General features: G+C 41.2%; 1 protein-coding gene across 1 annotated transcript; it reads right to left on the bottom strand.

Annotated features, from left to right (window-relative positions):
- Positions 1 to 6,070: 6,070 nt before the first annotated feature.
- LOC143735323 (galactose-specific lectin nattectin-like) lies at positions 6,071 to 17,851 on the bottom strand. The gene is made up of 6 exons (XM_077225479.1): positions 17,758 to 17,851; positions 17,565 to 17,632; positions 17,264 to 17,394; positions 6,773 to 6,898; positions 6,491 to 6,602; positions 6,071 to 6,297 (listed from the first exon to the last, which is right to left on the bottom strand). The coding sequence occupies exons 2-6, from the start codon at positions 17,623 to 17,625 to the stop codon at positions 6,230 to 6,232; spliced, it is 498 nt and encodes a 165-aa protein (XP_077081594.1). The 5' UTR covers positions 17,626 to 17,632; positions 17,758 to 17,851; the 3' UTR covers positions 6,071 to 6,229.
- Positions 17,852 to 19,483: the final 1,632 nt, after the last annotated feature.

The following is a 19,483-nucleotide window of genomic DNA, read 5'->3' as shown; positions in this document are numbered from 1 at the left end:
TTCTAGCTTTTGTTCACACAGCGCGCGTTCCAGGTCTGAACAGGTCTCTGTGTGTGTGTGTGTGTGTGTGTGTGTGTGTGTGTGTGTGTGTGTGTGTGTGTCATTTCATTTCTTGTCCTCGAAGCACTAATCTGTTTATTTTTAAGTTACACATTCGACATTGATTAAAAAAGAAAATCAAATGTGTTTTTAATGGTAGTATTATTTTATATGGAAATCAATTATTTATAATTCAGATGAGTATAAAGTAAGGGTTATTTAAAATTAAGGAAAACAAATATATTGAACTGAAATATAGCAAATTAATTTTAAATTCATTCAGGTACAATTACCAAACATATTGCAAGGTCTTTTTGTGTTTTTATTAATTTAATTAATAAACTAATTATATAAAACTATTGTCATTGCACTACAAATAAACTGGTTCTATGCCTTTATTAATAAAACTTATTTAAAAAATACAAGGCTTAAGACATTTATAAAAATGCCTTCTGCATTTTTGTTTTGCTTTTCACTCCATTGTACCGAAATGGTACCGAACCGTGATGTCTGAACCGAGGTATGAACCGAACCGTGACTTCTGTGTACCTTTCCACCCCTAATAATAATAATAACGCATTCTCTTCATAAAGTGCATTTCTGCAAGCCCAATGTTATTCACTGTAGGCTATGTGTGCAATGTATTACATCATATGACATGTGTGCAGTGAACCCATTATAATATCTATGCACTGTTTTTACTATATCTCTCTAGGTAGAAAATGCTGTGAGACAGGGGAAAACCGGGCGTGCCTGCACAGACGGACAGAACCAGTGGAATGCTGGGTCTAAAAGAAATGCTGGTCAGAGGAAGATGAAGTATGTGCGCTTCAAACGACACAACAGGAAGGATCTCTACCAGTCGCCACCAACTTCACAGCCATCCTCTACCACTCCACAACCGGCACAGGACGTGACACTCTTTAGGACTCATGAAGATTGGAGGAAGAACGCACTTGCCTCACCAATGGCAGAACTTTTTAATTGCCCTGGGAATAGCCTCCTGCAGCTCTGCTTTAATGCTAATACCTCCTCCATCATCGAGCCAACACCATGTCTACACCTCCATCTCCTAACCCATGATGAGCACCACACACCACTGGCTTGTGTAAAATGCAGAACCTTCTATGATGAATACATTAACATGTCCACAGCCCAGCTTGAGGAGATTGAGAAGGTTACATAAGCACAGAGCAAAGAACAGGTCTGGCATGATGCGCGGAGAGTGCCGGAGTGAGCACGGCTAGAAAGGTGCCCATTCGCTCAACCACGGCGCCTGACAAGTTTTTGTCAGAACACTTACACCCATCTTTTCGTGGCAATGCCGCAACCCGTCAAGGAGCGGAGGGGGAGGAACTTGCAATATTTGGAAACTCTGGGCAACAGCATTGAAACCAAAGGCTTAGTGGTGTGCGAAAAGGAACCGTGGCTTGCAGCATCTCCCGATGGAGTGATAAACAAAGACATTCTGTTGGAGATCAAATCACCTGTGATGGGAAATTAAGTCACTTGCAGAATTTTTGGCAACAAAGAACTGCGAAATCACAACTGTGGAAAACATAGATAGGGTAGATTACCATGTTGCCTGCAATGGTCCAAAAGGCTACTACATGCAGGTACAAATTGGGATGCACTGCACAGGGCTTCAACACTCCAAGTTGGTGATCTGGAACAAAACTGAGCACATAGAAATCAAAGTAGCCTACAACCAAGGCTTTGTCAAGGGGCATATCATAAGGGTGCGCACATTCTACTTTGCCCACATGCTCCCGTAAATTGTTGATGATTTTGTTAAGGGAAAGTTACAGTTCTGCAGTAAATATCTCAGCATTTTAAAACCAAAATAAACTGCCTTATTTAGGTCATGCCCACAGGAGCCAACAGATGTTTGCCTGTACTGTTTGAGTGAAAATAAAGTTTTTTTCATTTCATATATGAAATTTAATTTTATTTAATTATTGCACTGAACTACGATCATGAATTATAGGCCTTATGTTCCTTAGTGCTTCAATTTCTTTTAACACAGTTCATCATTCATAGTAAGCTCATACTGTACATAAATAACACTGGATTAATTGTTTTGAGGAAACTAAACAAATGGCTTCAACAAGAAAGATTGCGTGTTTAATCCTAACAGGTATTAAAAAGTAAAATACAAAAGCAGCCCAAACAATTACATCACTATGAAAATATTCATATATAATATTAAAAAATACAATGCATGCAGTATCTGTTGTTGTGTTTATCTGTATTTAATGAACAACATGGCTGGGTGTTGGTAGACAGGGACACAAGGCAAGATTCTAAACCTCACAAGGGACTCTGATCAGTGGACTCTTCAGGTTAACTAGGCCAGCACAGATGGTTAAGATGTTGTCCAGTTTCGGTGCCATGCTGATGGGAACGGTCTGGGATAAAATCTTAAAGACCTTCAGTCTCTGGATTGCTCTTTCCACGTGTATGCGGACATTGGCTACTCGCCTGGTGCGTGTCCTCATTGGTCAACTTATTGCGTCTGTAGGTGAATGCAGGGATGTTCAAACTGACCCTTCTCTCATCAAGCAAGTCTCGAATGGTGAACCCATGGTCCGCCATGACCTCATCACCAGCCCTCAGATAGCCTAGGAACCCACTATCCATGGTGATAAACTTATCGCTGCTTCTGCCAGCATAGGCATCAGATATAAACATGATTAGCCCTTTAGGGGCCACAGCGACAAGATATTTCACAGTGTTGCATGAATTGTACTGGCTGAAAGTGTCACTCCTTGAGTCGTGGTTTGTGGCTCTCTGCATGGCACTTTCGGCACAGTCAATGATGCAGGTGGTTCAGAACGGAAGTGGATTGCATTGAAGGGAGGAGTTAGGATGTAGAGCGGAAACGGCTCAAAAACTTGTGTATAGCATAGCTTGTCATCTCAAATACGGCAATCACTTCGGCACGGAGCCGTGTTTAAACGTCAAATTTATACTTGCAGCCCCTCTGAAGAGGCAAAAGGTATGTTAATTTAGTTGAGATATGAGCATTTTGTCTGTTAATAGGTTCGTTTTTGCACAAATGCAAGACAGCATGTGAATGTGAACAATGTTAGCTGATCAGTTACATGTTTTGTATACATTACAGCTCTTACGTTGGTAATATGGTGAATGGACTAAGGATCATAAAGGATTAAACATCATAAAACCATCAGTAAAGTCTCATCCTTGTTCGGGGGGCATGCTACATTTTTTTTTCATTTAATTACTATTGCTATTTATTATTATTTTCTTTTAATTTTGGGCTAGTAGTCCTATTGAAGGTTCCATGTTAGGTCTACTCAAAAATAATTAAATGTAATATAAATTTTAAAAAAAATAGCAATAGTAATCAAATTTTTTTTTTTTTTTATAAATAAAAGTAGGCAATATGTTTAAGGCAAAATGTTTCAAATCTGTCTGAACTGATTCCCTAGCTGTCTTTTCACTTTTCCTTTCTTCATAATTTTGTTGCAGTTATAAGGTTTAGCAAATGTTTGTTTATTGTGTTAGCTTTTATTCACATCTCACTTAGCCTACATGCAAACATACAAAATATTTAGGCCTACACAGTAAACTCCTCAGATGCAGATGTTTTCACTTGAGGGCATCATTGTTCATTTCCACGGCAACATTGAACTTCAGTGCTTCTCACAGCTTCTCATACCCTTAAATTTAGCAGTTATATTTAGCAGCTATATTTAGCATATGTATATGCATATCTAATGATATGCTGCAACAACATTCCCAAAACATCCTCAAAATCTTACAGTTATAATGTTCTTGCTTTGTTAACATGTCAAATTACAAGAACGTTTTATAAAAAATATTTGTCATCTCAGGCCTCAATGATATCCTCAAAACATTTTACGAACGTTAATTTGATAATGTTCCTCCTCAGTTATTATGGAACATTCTGCCAATGTTTTATTGAGAACATTGTATAATCTGTTATCTCAACAACATTCCCAAAACATCCTCAAAATGTTACAGTTAAAATGTTATATCTTAGTTTACATTTAACCTTATAGGAACATTATTTGAAATGAGAAAACATCCTTAAAACATTCTTAGAACATTACATTCAAATTTTTTCTTTAAAACATTAACCAAACTTGTAGGGAATGTTAGCCAAAATTCTGAGCAGGGATTAGCCCTGCATGTACTAACTTGTAAGGCTGGAAGCTTACGCTGCTATTTTGAACCAATAATCGGAACAAAAGGGAGTTGAAGGATGACGTGTATAATTCAAATATTTATCTGACTCCAATATAATTAATCTGACTCCATTAAAGTTGTTGTTATTCTTTAACCTCTTATTCTTTAAAGGTAAAGGTCTTTCTTAGAACTGATAGGAAAACTGATAGGATTTAACCTGAACGTTTAGATAACGAAAGTTATAATCACTTTAGCTTTCAACATCATCAGTGATAAAAGGAAAGATTCGCAAAGCCTTTAAAGCAGGCAAAGTTATTTATTAAGTTACATGTTTAAACATACAGACAGTAGAATGGAACAACATACTGTATAGAAAACATAGTTGTAACAAATATATACGGTTGTGCAAACGAGGCCGTAAAAGCCTTTCTCAGAGTATGAGGTTATGCACCCGTGTGCGGGAGTGGCGGGGTTAAAGCCTTTCTCCAAGATCAACAGTTTCCTTTTCTTCTTATAGCCTGAGCAAAGCATTGTAAAACATGAGTGGAATACCAACACAGAAACCGACCAACAGGAAGCCAAAAGATGAGGCAAATGGGTGGTGATCACGAGGGGGAGAAGGACATTAACATTCTCCTCAATGTATTTTTACCCAATAGTACCTAGATTGTACATTAAGATACTTTAATATGTCTAAGTTCACCACCATTCATTTCAGTTTATAAGCTGTCAGAGGAGACCAAACATGGTATAGTTACATATTAGAACACACTAGTAAATAAACAGTATGTAGTTGAAAGCATATGTCCTGTTAAGCAAATGGTACAGACGTGACATTGAGGTGCAAATGGTTCTCGACAGAACCGTCCTGTGCCTGGAGTGTCCCAAAAGTCCTCAGTCAGCATATTGATGAAATCCCTTGGACTAGATAGGCATTAACATACTGTGATGTTGAAGGCCACTGTGCCACATTTAATTCACGTGTATACCTTTAAAAGGCTTTTTGAATTACTAGGGCAGTAAAGAGTTCTGCCTATATTTGCTCAGCCCTACAAACTCGTATGTTTGCTCACTGAAATCACCCACATTTCGAAGATAATAAACTGGCGAAATAAAATGAACAAATAAAATGAAGTATCCTATGTTATTAAAACTAGTTGAATCAAATAAAAATAGGCCTAAACCAAAACCAATTTGCTGCCTTGAAAATACTATTTTGATGCAGATCGCTGAATTAAAATGATTTTCATCGTTTTAAAATGGTGTGATACCATATAGATCTGGGGATGTCGCTGGACCCTTTTTGAAATACACACTGTGCCCCAGTAAAATATTGCTGATAAATCCTTCTCTGATATTGGAGATTAATTTCGACCCGATAATGTTTTTTCTGCTCATGTCCTTTGTGTTTTCTATCAGCTGTTTCAGAACTAGCAATGCCAGAATAGTGAATTAATCACTATTGATCGAATTAAACAGGTTTAGAAAATGGTCTGAAATTGTTTGTGATTCAGTTTGATTAGTGCAAACAGTTCACTCAATCTCTGATTTGTTTGCATAGGTTTCTCGCACCGAAATGTTGGGATATTTTATATGTTCTGAAATTCAGAAAACAAAAAGGGCCCTGGATGAGTTCCATTTTTGCTTATAATCCAGGAAACAAACATGCAAATGTCTTCTTTGCCAATGATGAAAAAATATATATCTGCCAATGATGAAGAATGTGTGCAGTTTAAACCCCACCACTGATGATGACATCATTTCATGCCATTCTAATAACCATATACTCAAACCCTTGCTACACAATATACGTATATTTTTACATACATTAATTTGATTGATTATGCACATTTTACTTTTTCAATGCTTTTATTAATTTGAGTGTTTCAGAGAAGATATTGAAAAGAGATTAAAGTTTAGAAGAGATTTGATTTCAGAATAACATTTTTGAAAAGATAATATCCGAAAAATGTAGTAAATGTAGTTCAATCAAAGTAACTGGAGGAGCATGACGGTCTCACATGTCCTTAGCACAAATATAGGATAATGAGGTTGAACAGGGCGCATCGTTCCAGCAACGGTCAGCTGTAAGGTGGAATAATGAAATAAGTTATTCTTATCATTATAGAGTTGTTAGAATCAAAATAAAATGAAATATTTAACTTAAGGCACTTTTGTGAAATCCAAAATGAGTCATTTCATGTTACTGTATGATGTAAAATTGTAGGATTGCAAATTACAACTGAAAGTATTAAAAAAAAACAGACTGCAGTCTTACAGGTGAAGTTGATCTCCAAACAGTGCTCGGCACCCTTGTAATTGTCAGGTTCTCCACCGCACCAGTGGGTATACAAAAACACAGATCCATCACGCCACAACCAGTGTCCTTCCTAAAGAGTGAAGAGAGTGAATATAAAGAGTGCACTACTGTTGTCAGACTTCAGGAAGAAGCGAATTAAGTTAAAACTTCTTCATTAGAAACTTTTCCATTACTGTTTAAAGCAGACATTTTAGTTTAGACAAACAAATAGGTCTCTTTAGGACACACAATTGAACTTACTTGTACAGCATCATGACCACCAATCCAAGCACGTGTGGAAGGAGAAGGCAATAGAGTCAGCAGGAAATCATTTACCGGTTTATTACTCACAGATGCGAGATTCGCACCAAGACTCTGACAGTTTCTCTAAAGAGAAAGTTTTTTTTTATTGTCAATACAAAAGCAATTTTTTTTTTTTACATAAAGCAAAAGTGACAAGAATTGATTATTTGCTCAGTACCAGTTTTCTGTACTATTTATTTGCAGTGGTGGTGGCCTAAACACATCCGAATCACTGACTTGCACTGTAATATATTTTTCAATGAATGAGTATTAAATTATTCCCAATAGTCCATTCTTTTAATTTCATAGCTTTTCTCTTGGTTGCGCTGCTTCCAGTAGTGAATGTTTATGTTAGAGCTTGTATCCAGTCATATTTCAGCCATCGTGTTGTCAGGGTCGAAGAAATCTGCCATGATGCCTTCAGAATCATGTTCAGAATCGATAGTGGGGGACCTGGGCCCTGTAGCTTAAAATGAAAGGCAATGAAACTGTTGCTTTAACCAATCAGATAATCAGTCAGATTTAATCAGCCAATCAGATTTTGATTTGACTGCACCGTGGCCATCTAGAAGGCGTACAATAACATGGGCATATTCACGTCCTTTGATTGGATGTTCAGAGCACGTACTATTACTAATAGTCAGAGCTAGCTAACCACATCTGTAGAAAACTGAGTAAACTATTCCTGTAGATTTGATAGTTTTTCAACGCAAAATTTAATGTTTCTTTCACTCATTGACCCCCAACAGGTTTAAACACCAGGAAAAAATCCCTTATTCAGCCTGAGCAGAGTCACGGAACTCTATTCGATCTGTCCGGGTAAAAACAGAACTGACTAATGCCTCGAATCATTTTGAAGGCAAAAGTCCCGCTGATCTCATTGATTTCCTTCAAAAAATCTGTGTGAGAGAATGGGGCAGCTGTAGGTACACATCGTCATGTTTTGTGGTGACTGTCCCTTCTATCGAGCAGTCTCAGGCTCAGCCCTAAAGCGATTTAAAACTAATGACAGAAATATGACTCAACTTTCAGCATTAGCCTCAATAGAAAAGACTTATTGTTGGGACTGAAACGCACAGATAACCTGTACAACAGAGTAATTTAACTTTTCTTGAGGAAAGAAATAAGGATGGATTTTGTGTGAATATGAATTTTCTTTTAAATTATTGAAATTAGTTTTTTTTTCAAACATTCATACTATTGTAACGTCTGAAAATGGACTATTGTAACCATTGAACGACAAGTCAAGGGAGGCTCCGTTTCTGAACTTATAATCGGATTCGAAATGCAAGAACTACTGTACTACACAAATGCTAAAGCCAAACTCACCGCATTAACCCAATAACTGCCAGAGCAAAATAAAAACAGCAATTTCACAACAATTATAGACAGTCTGCACTGCTACACTATTAAAAGTTATTAATTCAGGTAGGACACCACTGAAGGCCTATGTGTGAAATACACGGCCTGCCACTGTTTATTTGCAGAAAAGAAAGTTTTACTATAAAAAATAACATTCCCACTTTACAGTAGGTGTATTTAACTAATATCAATGAATATAAAAAAAATATTATGTAAATAATAAAAATGACTTGTATGATTTACCTGTTATTATCAAGTAAAATCTACTTACTATTGGACTTAAAATTAGTTTGACGTTTAATTGAAGTAATTAAGTAAATATTAATTAATATTTAATTTCTTTAATTTCACATATACAGGTCCTTCTCAAAAAATTAGCATATTGTGATAAAGTTCATTATTTTCCATAATGTAATGATAAAAATTAAACTTTCATATATTTTAGATTCATTGCACACCAACTGAAATGTTTCAGGTGTTTTATTGTTTTAATACTGATGATTTTGGCATACAGCTCATGAAAACCCAAAATTCCTGTCTCAAAAAATTAGCATATTTCATCCGACCAATAAAAGAAGTGTTTTTAATAAAAAAAAAAAAAGTCAACCTTCAAATAATTATGTTCAGTTATGCACACAATAGTCAATACTTGGTCGGGAATCCTTTTGCAGAAATGACTGCTTCAGTGCGGCTTGGCATGGAGGCAATCAGCCTGTGGCACTGCTGAGGTGTTATGGAGGCCCAGGATGCTTCGATAGCGGCCTTAAGCTCATCCAGAGTGTTGGGTCTTGCGTCTCTCAACTTTCTCTTCTCAATATCCCACAGATTCTCTATGGGGTTCAGGTCAGGAGAGTTGGCAGGCCAATTGAGCACAGTAATACCATGGTCAGTAAACCATTTACCAGTGGTTTTGGCACTGTGAGCAGGTGCCAGGTCGTGCTGAAAAATGAAATCTTCATCTCCATAAAGCTTTTCAGCAGATGGAAGCATGAAGTGCTCCAAAATCTCCTGATAGCTAGCTGCATTGGCCCTGCCCTTGATAAAACACAGAGCACTAACACCAGCGGCTGACATGGCACCCCAGACCATCACTGACTGTGGGTACTTGACACTGGACTTCAGGCATTTTGGCATTTCCTTCTCCCCAGTCTTCCTCCAGACTCTGGCACCTTGATTTCCGAATGACATGCAAAACTGAGCAACAGTCCAGTGCTGCTTCTCTGTAGCCCAGGTCAGGCGCTTCTGCCGCTGTTTCTGGTTCAAAAGTGGCTTGACCTGGGGAATGCGGCACCTGTAGCCCATTTCCTGCACACGCCTGTGCACGGTGGCTCTGGATGTTTCTACTCCAGACTCAGTCCACTGCTTCCGCAGGTCCCCCAAGGTCTGGAATCGGTCCTTCTCCACAATCTTCCTCAGGGTCCGGTCACCTCTTCTCGTTGTGCAGCGTTTTTTGCCACACTTTTTCCTTCCCACAGACTTCCCACTGAGGTGCCTTGATACAGCACTCTGGGAACAGCCTATTTGTTCAGAAATTTCTTTCTGTCTTACCCTCTTGCTTGAGGGTGTCAATGATGGCCTTCTGGACAGCAGTCAGGTCGGCAGTCTTACCCATGATTGCGGTTTTGAGTAATGAAACAGGCTGGGAGTTTTTAAAAGCCTCAGGAATCTTTTGCAGGTGTTTATAATTAATTAGTTGATTCAGATGATTAGGTTAATAGCTCGTTTAGAGACCCTTTTCATGATATGCTAATTTTTTGAGACAGGAATTTTGGGTTTTCATGAGCTGTATGCCAAAATCATCAGTATTAAAACAATAAAAGACCTGAAATATTTCAGTTGGTGTGCAATGAATCGTCCCGGGTTACGTATGTAACCCTAGTTCCCCGAAGGGACGGACGCTGCGTGAAATCGCAGTGGGAACGCCCTCAGCGTGACGCGTCTGAAGCATGAATGAAATCAGTCAATGGAGAGAATGAGCGTACGGCGAGTGACGTCATCGACCAGGAAGCTATAAATACCCCCTGAGTACACAACACGCCAGCTTAAAAGTTACTGAAGCAGCGACCCAAGGGGATGCCGAGAGTATGGCAGGACACGCAGCGTCCGTCCCTTCGGGGAACTAGGGTTACATACGTAACCCGGGACGTTCCCCTTCAGGGACTACCGCTGCGTGAAATCGCAGTGGGAACGCAATACCCACATCCCCATACGACCAAATCCCCGTCGTGTGTCATTAGGAGACACAAACCGACGAGAGAACCTGAGCCCCGGGAGTGGAGCTAAGATCGAGGGAATAAAACCTAACGAAAGTGTGCGGTGAGGACCAGCCTGCCGCATCACAAACGTCCTGAAGAGAAGCTCCTGAAAGAAGAGCTGTAGAAGCAGCCACACTCCGGGTGGAATGAGCCCTTACAGCCAAAGTGAAGGCTGATGGGCCGAACCATAAGCAAGTGGGATGGCCTCGACCACCCACTTGCTCATCCTTTTTCTAGATGCAGGACACCCTTTCTTAGGTGACCCAAACAGACGAACATTTGTTCCGATCTCCTCCACAGGGCAGCTCTGTGGACGTAAGCATCAAAACCCAAACTGGGCACAGCAAATTAATTTTCTCCTGGTCTGACGTCAGAAAAGGCGGAGGACAGAAAACCTGCAGAACTATAGGTCTAACTGAAACAGTTGGAACCTTAGGAACATAACCTGGTCTCGGAAAGAGAAAGGCCTTAACCAACCAGGAGCAAATTCCAGGCACGAGGGAGCCACCGAAAGTGCTTGAATATCTCCAATTCTTTTTAGAGATGAGATAGCGAGAAGAAGGATAGTCTTTAGAGTAAGAAACTTTTCCGAAACTTCCTCGATGGGCTCGAAAGGAGCAAGGGAGAGACCTTCTAAGATGACGGCCAGATCCCAAGCTGGTACCCTTGTGCGAACTGCAGGCCTCAGCCTCAAGGTGACACGAAGGAAGCGAGACATAAGCGGGTGTTTCCCGAGGGAACCTCCACTTGAAGGGGTGTGGTAAGCAGCTAAGGCCGCCACATACACCTTCAGTGTGGAGTGGGATAACCCTGTGGAGAGACGGTCCTGCAGGAAATCCAGGACTGTACCAACCGGGCAGTTAACTGGGTCCTGCTGGCGCTCTCCACACCAAGAGGTGAAAAGTTTCCACCTCGCGGCATATAACTTCCTCGTGGAGGGAGCTCTGGATCGGAGGATGGTCTCAACGACCTCAGCCGAGAGACCAGAATCTATGAGCTGGGCCCCCTCAGAGGCCAAGCCCACAGCCTCCATAGCTCTAGACGGGGGTGAAGGATCGACCCACTCGCCTGAGAGAGCAGATCTCTCCTGATCGGTATCTCTAGGGGAGAGCCGTTGAGGAGAGACACTAGGTCCGCAAACCATACCCGGGCCGACCAGAACGGGGCTATTAGCAGGAGACTGAGCCCGTCCCGGCGAACCCTCTCCAGAACTCCTGGGAGCAGAGCGATCGGGGGAAAAGCGTACAAGCGTGACCTCGGCCACGGATGTACCATCGCATCCAACCCCAGCGGGGCTGGATGGCTGAGAGAGAACCACAGCGGGCAGTGTGATGTTTCTCGAGAAGCAAATAGGTCTACCTCGGCAAGACCGAAATGTTTCCATAGGAGTTCCACCACCTCGGGGTGAAGACTCCATTCCCCGGGCCTCGGCCCCTGTCTTAACAGGATGTCTGCCCCCTGATTTAAATACCCCGGGAGATAAAAGCTCTCAGAGAAAGAATTTTCCCCTGGGACCATAGAAGGATCTGACGTGCCAGTTTGTAAAGCGGGCGAGAACGCAAACCCCCCTGATGGTTGATATAAGAAACCACCGATGTGTTGTCTGTCTGGACAAGAACATGGTGGCCCCTTAGGTCTGGGGGGAAGTGTTTCAGAGCCTGAAACACCGCCAACATCTCTAGGCAGTTTAAGTGCCACAGACGATGATGGTCCTCCCACAGACCCTGAGCCCACCCGTGAGAGAGGCATCTGTCATTAGCATAACGCGACGACAAGGAGCTCCTAACACAGGGCCTTGGGACAGAAACCAAGGATCTTTCCACATGATCAGGGCGTGATGACACCGTCGCAAACTCACGATCATGCGAAGCGGATTTCCCCTCGGGGAGAATCCCTTGGTCCTGAGCCACCACTGTAACAGTCTCATGTGCAAGAGGCCAAGAGGTATCACGTTGGACGCAGCTGCCATGAGACCTAGCAGTCTCTGAAACTGTTTTACAGTGGATGACTGGCCTAGCTTGACCTGATCTACTGCAGCGAGAATCAAAGCAATACGAGCAGGTGACAATCGTGCCTGCATCGTCGTTGAATCCCACACTACACCTAGAAAAGTGGTTCTCTGTAATGGAGAAAGAACACTCTTTTTGGCGTTGAGCCTCAGCCCCAGTCACTTGATATGAGCAAGAACGACATCTCGGTGCCGAACCGCCTGTTGTTCCGATTGAGCTAGAATCAAGCAATCGTCTATATAGTACAGAAAGCGGATGCCCTGTAACCTCAGCGGGGCTATAGCAGCATCCGTACACTTCGTGAATGTTCGGGGTGACAGTGCTAGGCCGAACGGAAAAACCCGATATTGGTACGCTTCGCCCCCGAAAGCGAACCTCAGGAACTTCCTGTGTTGAGGGAGGATAGATACATGGAAGTAAACGTCCTTTAGATCTATCATGACAAACCACTCCTCGGATCTGATTTGAACATCCCCAGTGACAGACACAGCGCCCTGTAACGTACTGGCAGGGAACAGCTGGTCTGGGCACTCCACAACCCTCCTCGGAGGGGGCGAGCGTCCCTCGGGAAATCGCTCGCCGAGTCTCTCTACGCCCTGTGAAGGCAGGGTTAGTAGAGCAGACCACTGAGGGCATCGGAAAAGACAGGGCACCGTGTTCTTGTGCAGTGAACTCAGGTCTTTCACGATAGGGACCACCCTCAGAACCCTGACGTTCAGCACGTCAGGATTTTTTTTTTTTTCGATGAAGTAGTATCCTAACTCCCTGCTGGGTGGGGGACCCATTCCGCCAGGAACTCTACTAAGGGAACCAGCCTCTCGAGGCTGGCCTCCGGATGAACATCCCGAGTGACAGACACAGCGCCCTGTAACATACTGGCAGGAAACAGCTGGTCTGAGCACTCCACAACCCTCCTTGGAGGGGGCGAGCGTCCCTCGGGAAATCGCTCGCCGAGTCTCTCTACGCCCTGTATAGGCAGGGTTAGTAGAACAGACCCCTGAGGGCATCGAGAAAGACAGGGCACCGTGTTTTTGTGCGGTGAACTCAAGTTTTTCCCGATGGGGACCACCCTCAGAGTCCTGACGTTCAGCCCGTCAGGACTTTTTCGACGCGGCCTTTCTGGCGACAATGACTGTCCTCAGATCAGTCCTGCCCCAAGAAGGCCGCGCCGGAGAGCACCCCGCCTCGTCCCTCCAGTTTCTCTGCAGGGGGGCACGAGACGTGACACTCCGCTTCTGCTGTGCTCTTTTTGAAGACGAACTCGACGAAAGACTTTGCTCTGGTTGAACATTCTGCGTGACAGACACAGTGCCCTGTAACGGCGCACCGGCAGGGAACGACTGGTCTGAACACACTAGAACCCTCCTTAGAGGCGGCGAGCGTCCCTCGGGAAAGCACTCGCCAGACCCTTCTACGCCCTGTTTCGGCAGGGTTAGTAGGACGGGCCCCTGAGGGCGCCGGGAGAGACAGGGCACCCTTAAGGGAGGTGAACGCAAGTCTCTCTCGGCGGGGACCCCCCTCAGATTTCCTTTGAGCAGGTCGGCCTGAAAAGCCTGCATAAAAGTCATCGTATGCAAACATGCAGCCGCCTGCCGAGCCCCCGAGTAAGCCTTCCCCACCAGCACAGAGGTATATATATTTATTTATTTATTTATTTTTTGGTGGAAGAGCCGGTGCTTTAAGTGAAGACGATGAAGCAGGAGAGAGATAGCTCGCAAGCGTCTCCTCCGCCTACAGTATCGTCACATAACCAGCAGATTTAGCACCAACAATGTTACCATAAGCATTGGACTGATTTGTGTAAATTCTGCTTGAAACCGGTCTAACCCAGGTCTTTGAAACCTCAGCATGAAGATCTGGGAAGAACGGTAAGCACCGGCTAGAAGGTTGAGGTCGTGCAGACAGAAATCTATCATCTAGATAGCTTTTAATTCTAGAAACCTGTCTATCAGCTGGCCACTCGATACTGTTATTTTTTTTTTTTTTTAGCTTTTCAACAGCCCGAGATAATACATCCATCAAACCTTCTTCATTTGCAGTATAATGTGATAAACTAGTTTTCTCTGATAATAAACTTTCGACATCCAGCTCCTCAGAACTGGAAAATCTCAATTCAACATCATCATGTGCCTCCACCCGGGCAGAAGTAACCGCCGCAGCGCGTGCTTCCAGAGCCGGGTGAGAGGCACTAGATCTCGTCGGAGATAGCTGAGATAGGGCGGAGCCCGTCTCAGCGTCGCCAGCGAGTTCCATCTGTAAGAATGGAGCTTCAGAAATGCTGTTCATTGATTCGAGTGCATTTTTTGACATTTGGGTTTAAAGTGTTTTAATTCTACAATATATGGAGTAAAAACGTCTGAGTGCTGCCCTCTTCAGGTTGAACGGTGGCTACTGCAGTTGAATTTTCCTATTGGAAACGTCAGAGGGTACCAGTTAACCACGCCCTTGCCTACAGAGAGATGCGTCTCAGGTGCACGCCCCCTTTCCGGGGCTCTGCCCACTTTTCCAGCATTTTTCAAATATTTCCAGTGGGTGGAGTCAGGCTCTGACCAGGGGTTTAGTTACCCTTTAACTAACTTATCTTTAACAAATTAACTTTTTCCTAAGAAAATATAACTGAATTAAACCACACGCTTTACTTAGAAAAATCTGAATAAACAATACAATAGATATTGAATAGATTACATACTGTATCTATATACAGGTCCTTCTCAAAAAATTTTAATATTGTGATAAAGTTCATTATTTTCCATAATGTAATGATAAAAATTAAACTTTCATATATTTTAGATTCATTGCACACCAACTGAAATTTTTCAGGTATTTTATTGTTTTAATACTGATGATTTTGGCATACAGCTCATGAAAACCCAAAATTCCTGTCTCAAAAAATTAGCATATTTCATCCGACCAATAAAAGAAGTGTTTTTAATACAAAAAAAAAAGTCAACCTTCAAATAATTATGTTCAGTTATGCACTCAATAGTCAATACTTGGTCGGGAATCCTTTTGCAGAAATGACTGCTTCAATGCGGCGTGGCATGGAGGCAATCAGCCTATGGCACTGCTGAGGTGTTATGGAGGCCCAGGATGCTTCGATAGCGGCCTTAAGCTCATCCAGAGTGTTGGGTCTTGCGTCTCTCAACTTTCTCTTCACAATATCCCACAGATTCTGTATGGGGTTCAGGTCAGGAGAGTTGGCAGGCCAATTGAGCACAGTAATACCATGGTCAGTAAACCATTTACCAGTGGTTTTGGCACTGTGAGCAGGTGCCAGGTCGTGCTGAAAAATGAAATCTTCATCTCCATAAAGCTTTTCAGCAGATGGAAGCATGAAGTGCTCCAAAATCTCCTGATAGCTAACTGCATTGACCCTGCCCTTGATAAAACACACTGGACCAACACCAGCAGCTGACATGGCATCCCAGACCATCACTGACTGTGGGTACTTGACACTGGACTTCAGGCATTTTGGCATTTCCTTCTCCCCAGGTTTCCTCCAGACTCTGGCACCTTGATTTCCGAATGACATGCAAAACTGAGCAACAGTTCAGTGATGCTTCTCTGTAGCCCAGGTCAGGCGGTTCTGCCGCTGTTTCTGGTTCAAAAGTGGCTTGACCTGGGGAATGCGGCACCTGTAGCCCATTTCCTGCACACGCCTGTGCACGGTGGCTCTGGATGTTTCTACTCCAGACTCAGTCCACTTCTTCCGCAGGTCCCCCAAGGTCTGGAATCGGTCCTTCTCCACAATCTTCCTCAGGGTCCGGTCACCTCTTCTCGTTGTGCAGCGTTTTTTGCCACACTTTTTCCTTCCCACAGACTTCCCACTGAGGTGCCTTGATACAGCACTCTGGGAACAGCCTATTTGTTCAGAAATTTCTGGACAGCAGTCAGGTCGGCAGTCTTACCCATGATTGCGGTTTTGAGTAATGAAACAGGCTGGGAGTTTTTAAAAGCCTCAGGAATCTTTTGCAGGTGTTTAGAGTTAATTAGTTGATTCAGATGATTTGGATAATAGCTCGTTTAGAGACCCTTTTCATGATATGCTAATTTTTTGAGACATGAATTTTGGGTTTTCATGAGCTGTATGCCAAAATCATCAGTATTAAAACAATAAAAGACCTGAAATATTTCAGTTGGTGTGCAATGAATCTAAAATATATGAAAGTTTAATTTTTATCATTACATTATGGAAAATAATGAACTTTATCACAATATGCTAATTTTTTGAGAAGGACCTGTAATAGAAGTTAAATGGCACCAGCAAACCTCAATACTTGATACAATACACAATGGCTTAACATTCGATAGATCGTTTTTGAGTGATTGTGTTATTTTGAGTATAAAATTAATCCAGATGTCACAAAATGGCAAGTTACTAAACCTAACAACAAAAGCGATGATAAAACGGTGTAAATACAGCTGGAAAACCTTATTAATATTAATATATTAATATAATCAACCTTATTAATTATTCATGCCCCAGTGCATAATGGGAACACCAGTATTATAAAAGTTGAGTAAGTTTTACTTTATTTTATATCGTTGATATTTATGGTTTAATTTCTACACGCTTGCATTGAGTACTAATATATAATTTACTTTGTTTTAATTATTGCCTGAACTAACTTTTCCTTTATAGAAATTATTATTATTATTAGTATTTTTAGTATTTACTTCACCACAGAATCATTTTTATCAGTTTAAATGAATCATTTGACAATGCACTTAGTGCACATACATATATTTACATCTGTCTTTTAGATGTAGTTAAAGACACCTAATATAAAGTGTGATCAAATCATCTTGTTGTAACACATTACCTCTGCTGTGATCCAGTTACTCGGATGAGAAAAGTACTTGTAGCATCGGAGTCCAAAATTTCTCCATCTAGCGGGGCATTTTCTGGCTAAATCAACTGCATCCAGTCCATTAACATTTCTTGTATCATTCACTGCAAAGAATGGTTTAATATTTATGTAGCTTATCTTATGTTTTTGTGATTATGTGTTGAAAACACGGTAAACCCCTTATCAATCATGCAAATACTAGTCAATGGAACATTGTACATTTCCAAAATGTTTTTAAATAGCAAGTGTTTTTACAAATAAACATCTTGGTTACCTTCTGTATTCCCCATGGAGAAGATAATGAAGAGAAGCAGAAAACTTTTCAGTATTGCCATGATGAACCTGAAATTAATAAGCAGGAAAAGTTAAATGTCTGCATGCACTCATATGCTGCATACTGTGATTCTCAATGCATTTAAAGACAAAGCACAAAAATACTTCAGGCAGAACATTTATTCAGAACTCACTTTGGTTTTTAAATAGTTGCCTTCAGAGTCTCAGAAGAAGATTTTGTGAAGAGCCAGAGCCTGTGTAACACCATAACACTGTCATATCTATTGAATGAAGTTGGGTATACACATAATAACAGGCAATAATATCTGGGTGTCCTGGGCAAAGATCAAACTTCACCATTTCTGGCATATTAGTTATAGATTTATAGCAACAATTAAGAGAGGTCAAATGTTCAAATGTGTGTGTCTTGAGTTCCTGTTTGCGTGCGAGTGTACCAGTGTTCGAAAAAAGTTTTTGCACTCGTATTTATAGTATGTATGGAATTAACTAAGTTAGGTCAAATTAACAAAGAGCATGAGTAAATTTAACTTGGCCAGTTAGAGTTTGTTGAGAAATTTCTACTTACTCGTTTGAAGTTTACTTTGCTACTCCGTTTCATTTCACTCTCACTTTGTTTGTAAATTTTACTCAAACAATGTAACACTGAAATAAGCCATGCTTTTAAAGCTCATGGTTTACTTTAAAACATGTAGTCTTACATAGTGTAACACAAAATCTACTGTGTTTTTTACTTACATATCTACACAATACAATGAGGCACCCAACCGAACACATAGACTCCAATACTTCGTACACAACACACAACAGACAGTAAAAATGACCCATTTATCAGTACATAGTTTTTGTGTAAATGGGTCATTTGTCCACCCAAGAGGACGTTTGACTGACATAACGCAACCAATCACAGTTCCTTTAGTTCCACATCATGTTTAGGAGCGTCACTTTGAGGAAATCAATTCAATGTCATAAAACCACAAGTTACTGAACATAACAACGATACGATAGATGGCCTAGATAGATGGCCTAGATATATAGATATCTTAATAACTATTCTAAATAACTATGCTTATTTATACCTAACATTTAATAACACACCTCTTCATGATATGAACATCTAATTTTCACTTTAAGTAAAGTGATACCATTTTTACTTTAAACTACAGTATAATATATAGGCCTATGACTATATACAGCCTATATACTGTTTCTATATTAACGAACGCAACTTCAACCTGATAGAACAGTATTCACCTAACCTTTTTTCTTATCACTAAATGGCAGTAAAAGTTCTTATTTAAGAGTTTCCTCTTAAAACCTATTCACGAAGCTGCTGAGACCAACTTTTACTCAGGAATAGAGAGAAATCATAAGATAAGAGAAAGGGCGGGGTTGACCTTGTAGCTATGGATGATGTCATCACTCTTACTAACTATGACCACAGTGATTGGCTTATGGGGAGGAGTCTCTGTGAGTGATTTAATCATAGAAATATTGTAGAATTCAAATGAAGGTATTAAAATGTAAAATGTTTTGGTTTTTAAACTGTCGAGGTAACTTGGTGAGTTGGCTCTCGGCTAAGAATATACTATATATGCCTCTTCTCGAGCTGAAAGACCGTTTGAACTAGCTCCTCCTGAACTTTGTTTATTACTTAAATTTAAGAGGCACTAGCCTACATTATTAAACCTTTATTTGAATATGGTAACATTTTTATTTTAAAATATTAATTTGAATATGGCAACATGATACTTCGTTCTACCATATTTCTATCACTGACAGAGACTCCTCCCCCATCAGCCAATCACTGTGGTCATGGAAGCTTTAGCATTACGTTCTGCCGGGGAGACTCAATTGCTACGTCACTTATTACCTTCTCATCTATCCAATCGTGTTCTAATA

The sequence above is a fragment of the Siphateles boraxobius genome, unplaced genomic scaffold (assembly GCF_051911475.1).
Source record: "Siphateles boraxobius isolate OS27281-9 unplaced genomic scaffold, OSU_SipBor_1 13, whole genome shotgun sequence".
Classification (NCBI taxonomy): Eukaryota; Metazoa; Chordata; class Actinopteri; order Cypriniformes; family Leuciscidae; genus Siphateles; species Siphateles boraxobius.
Note: the sequence above shows the minus strand (reverse complement) of the source record. Positions and strands in the feature narration are given on the sequence as shown.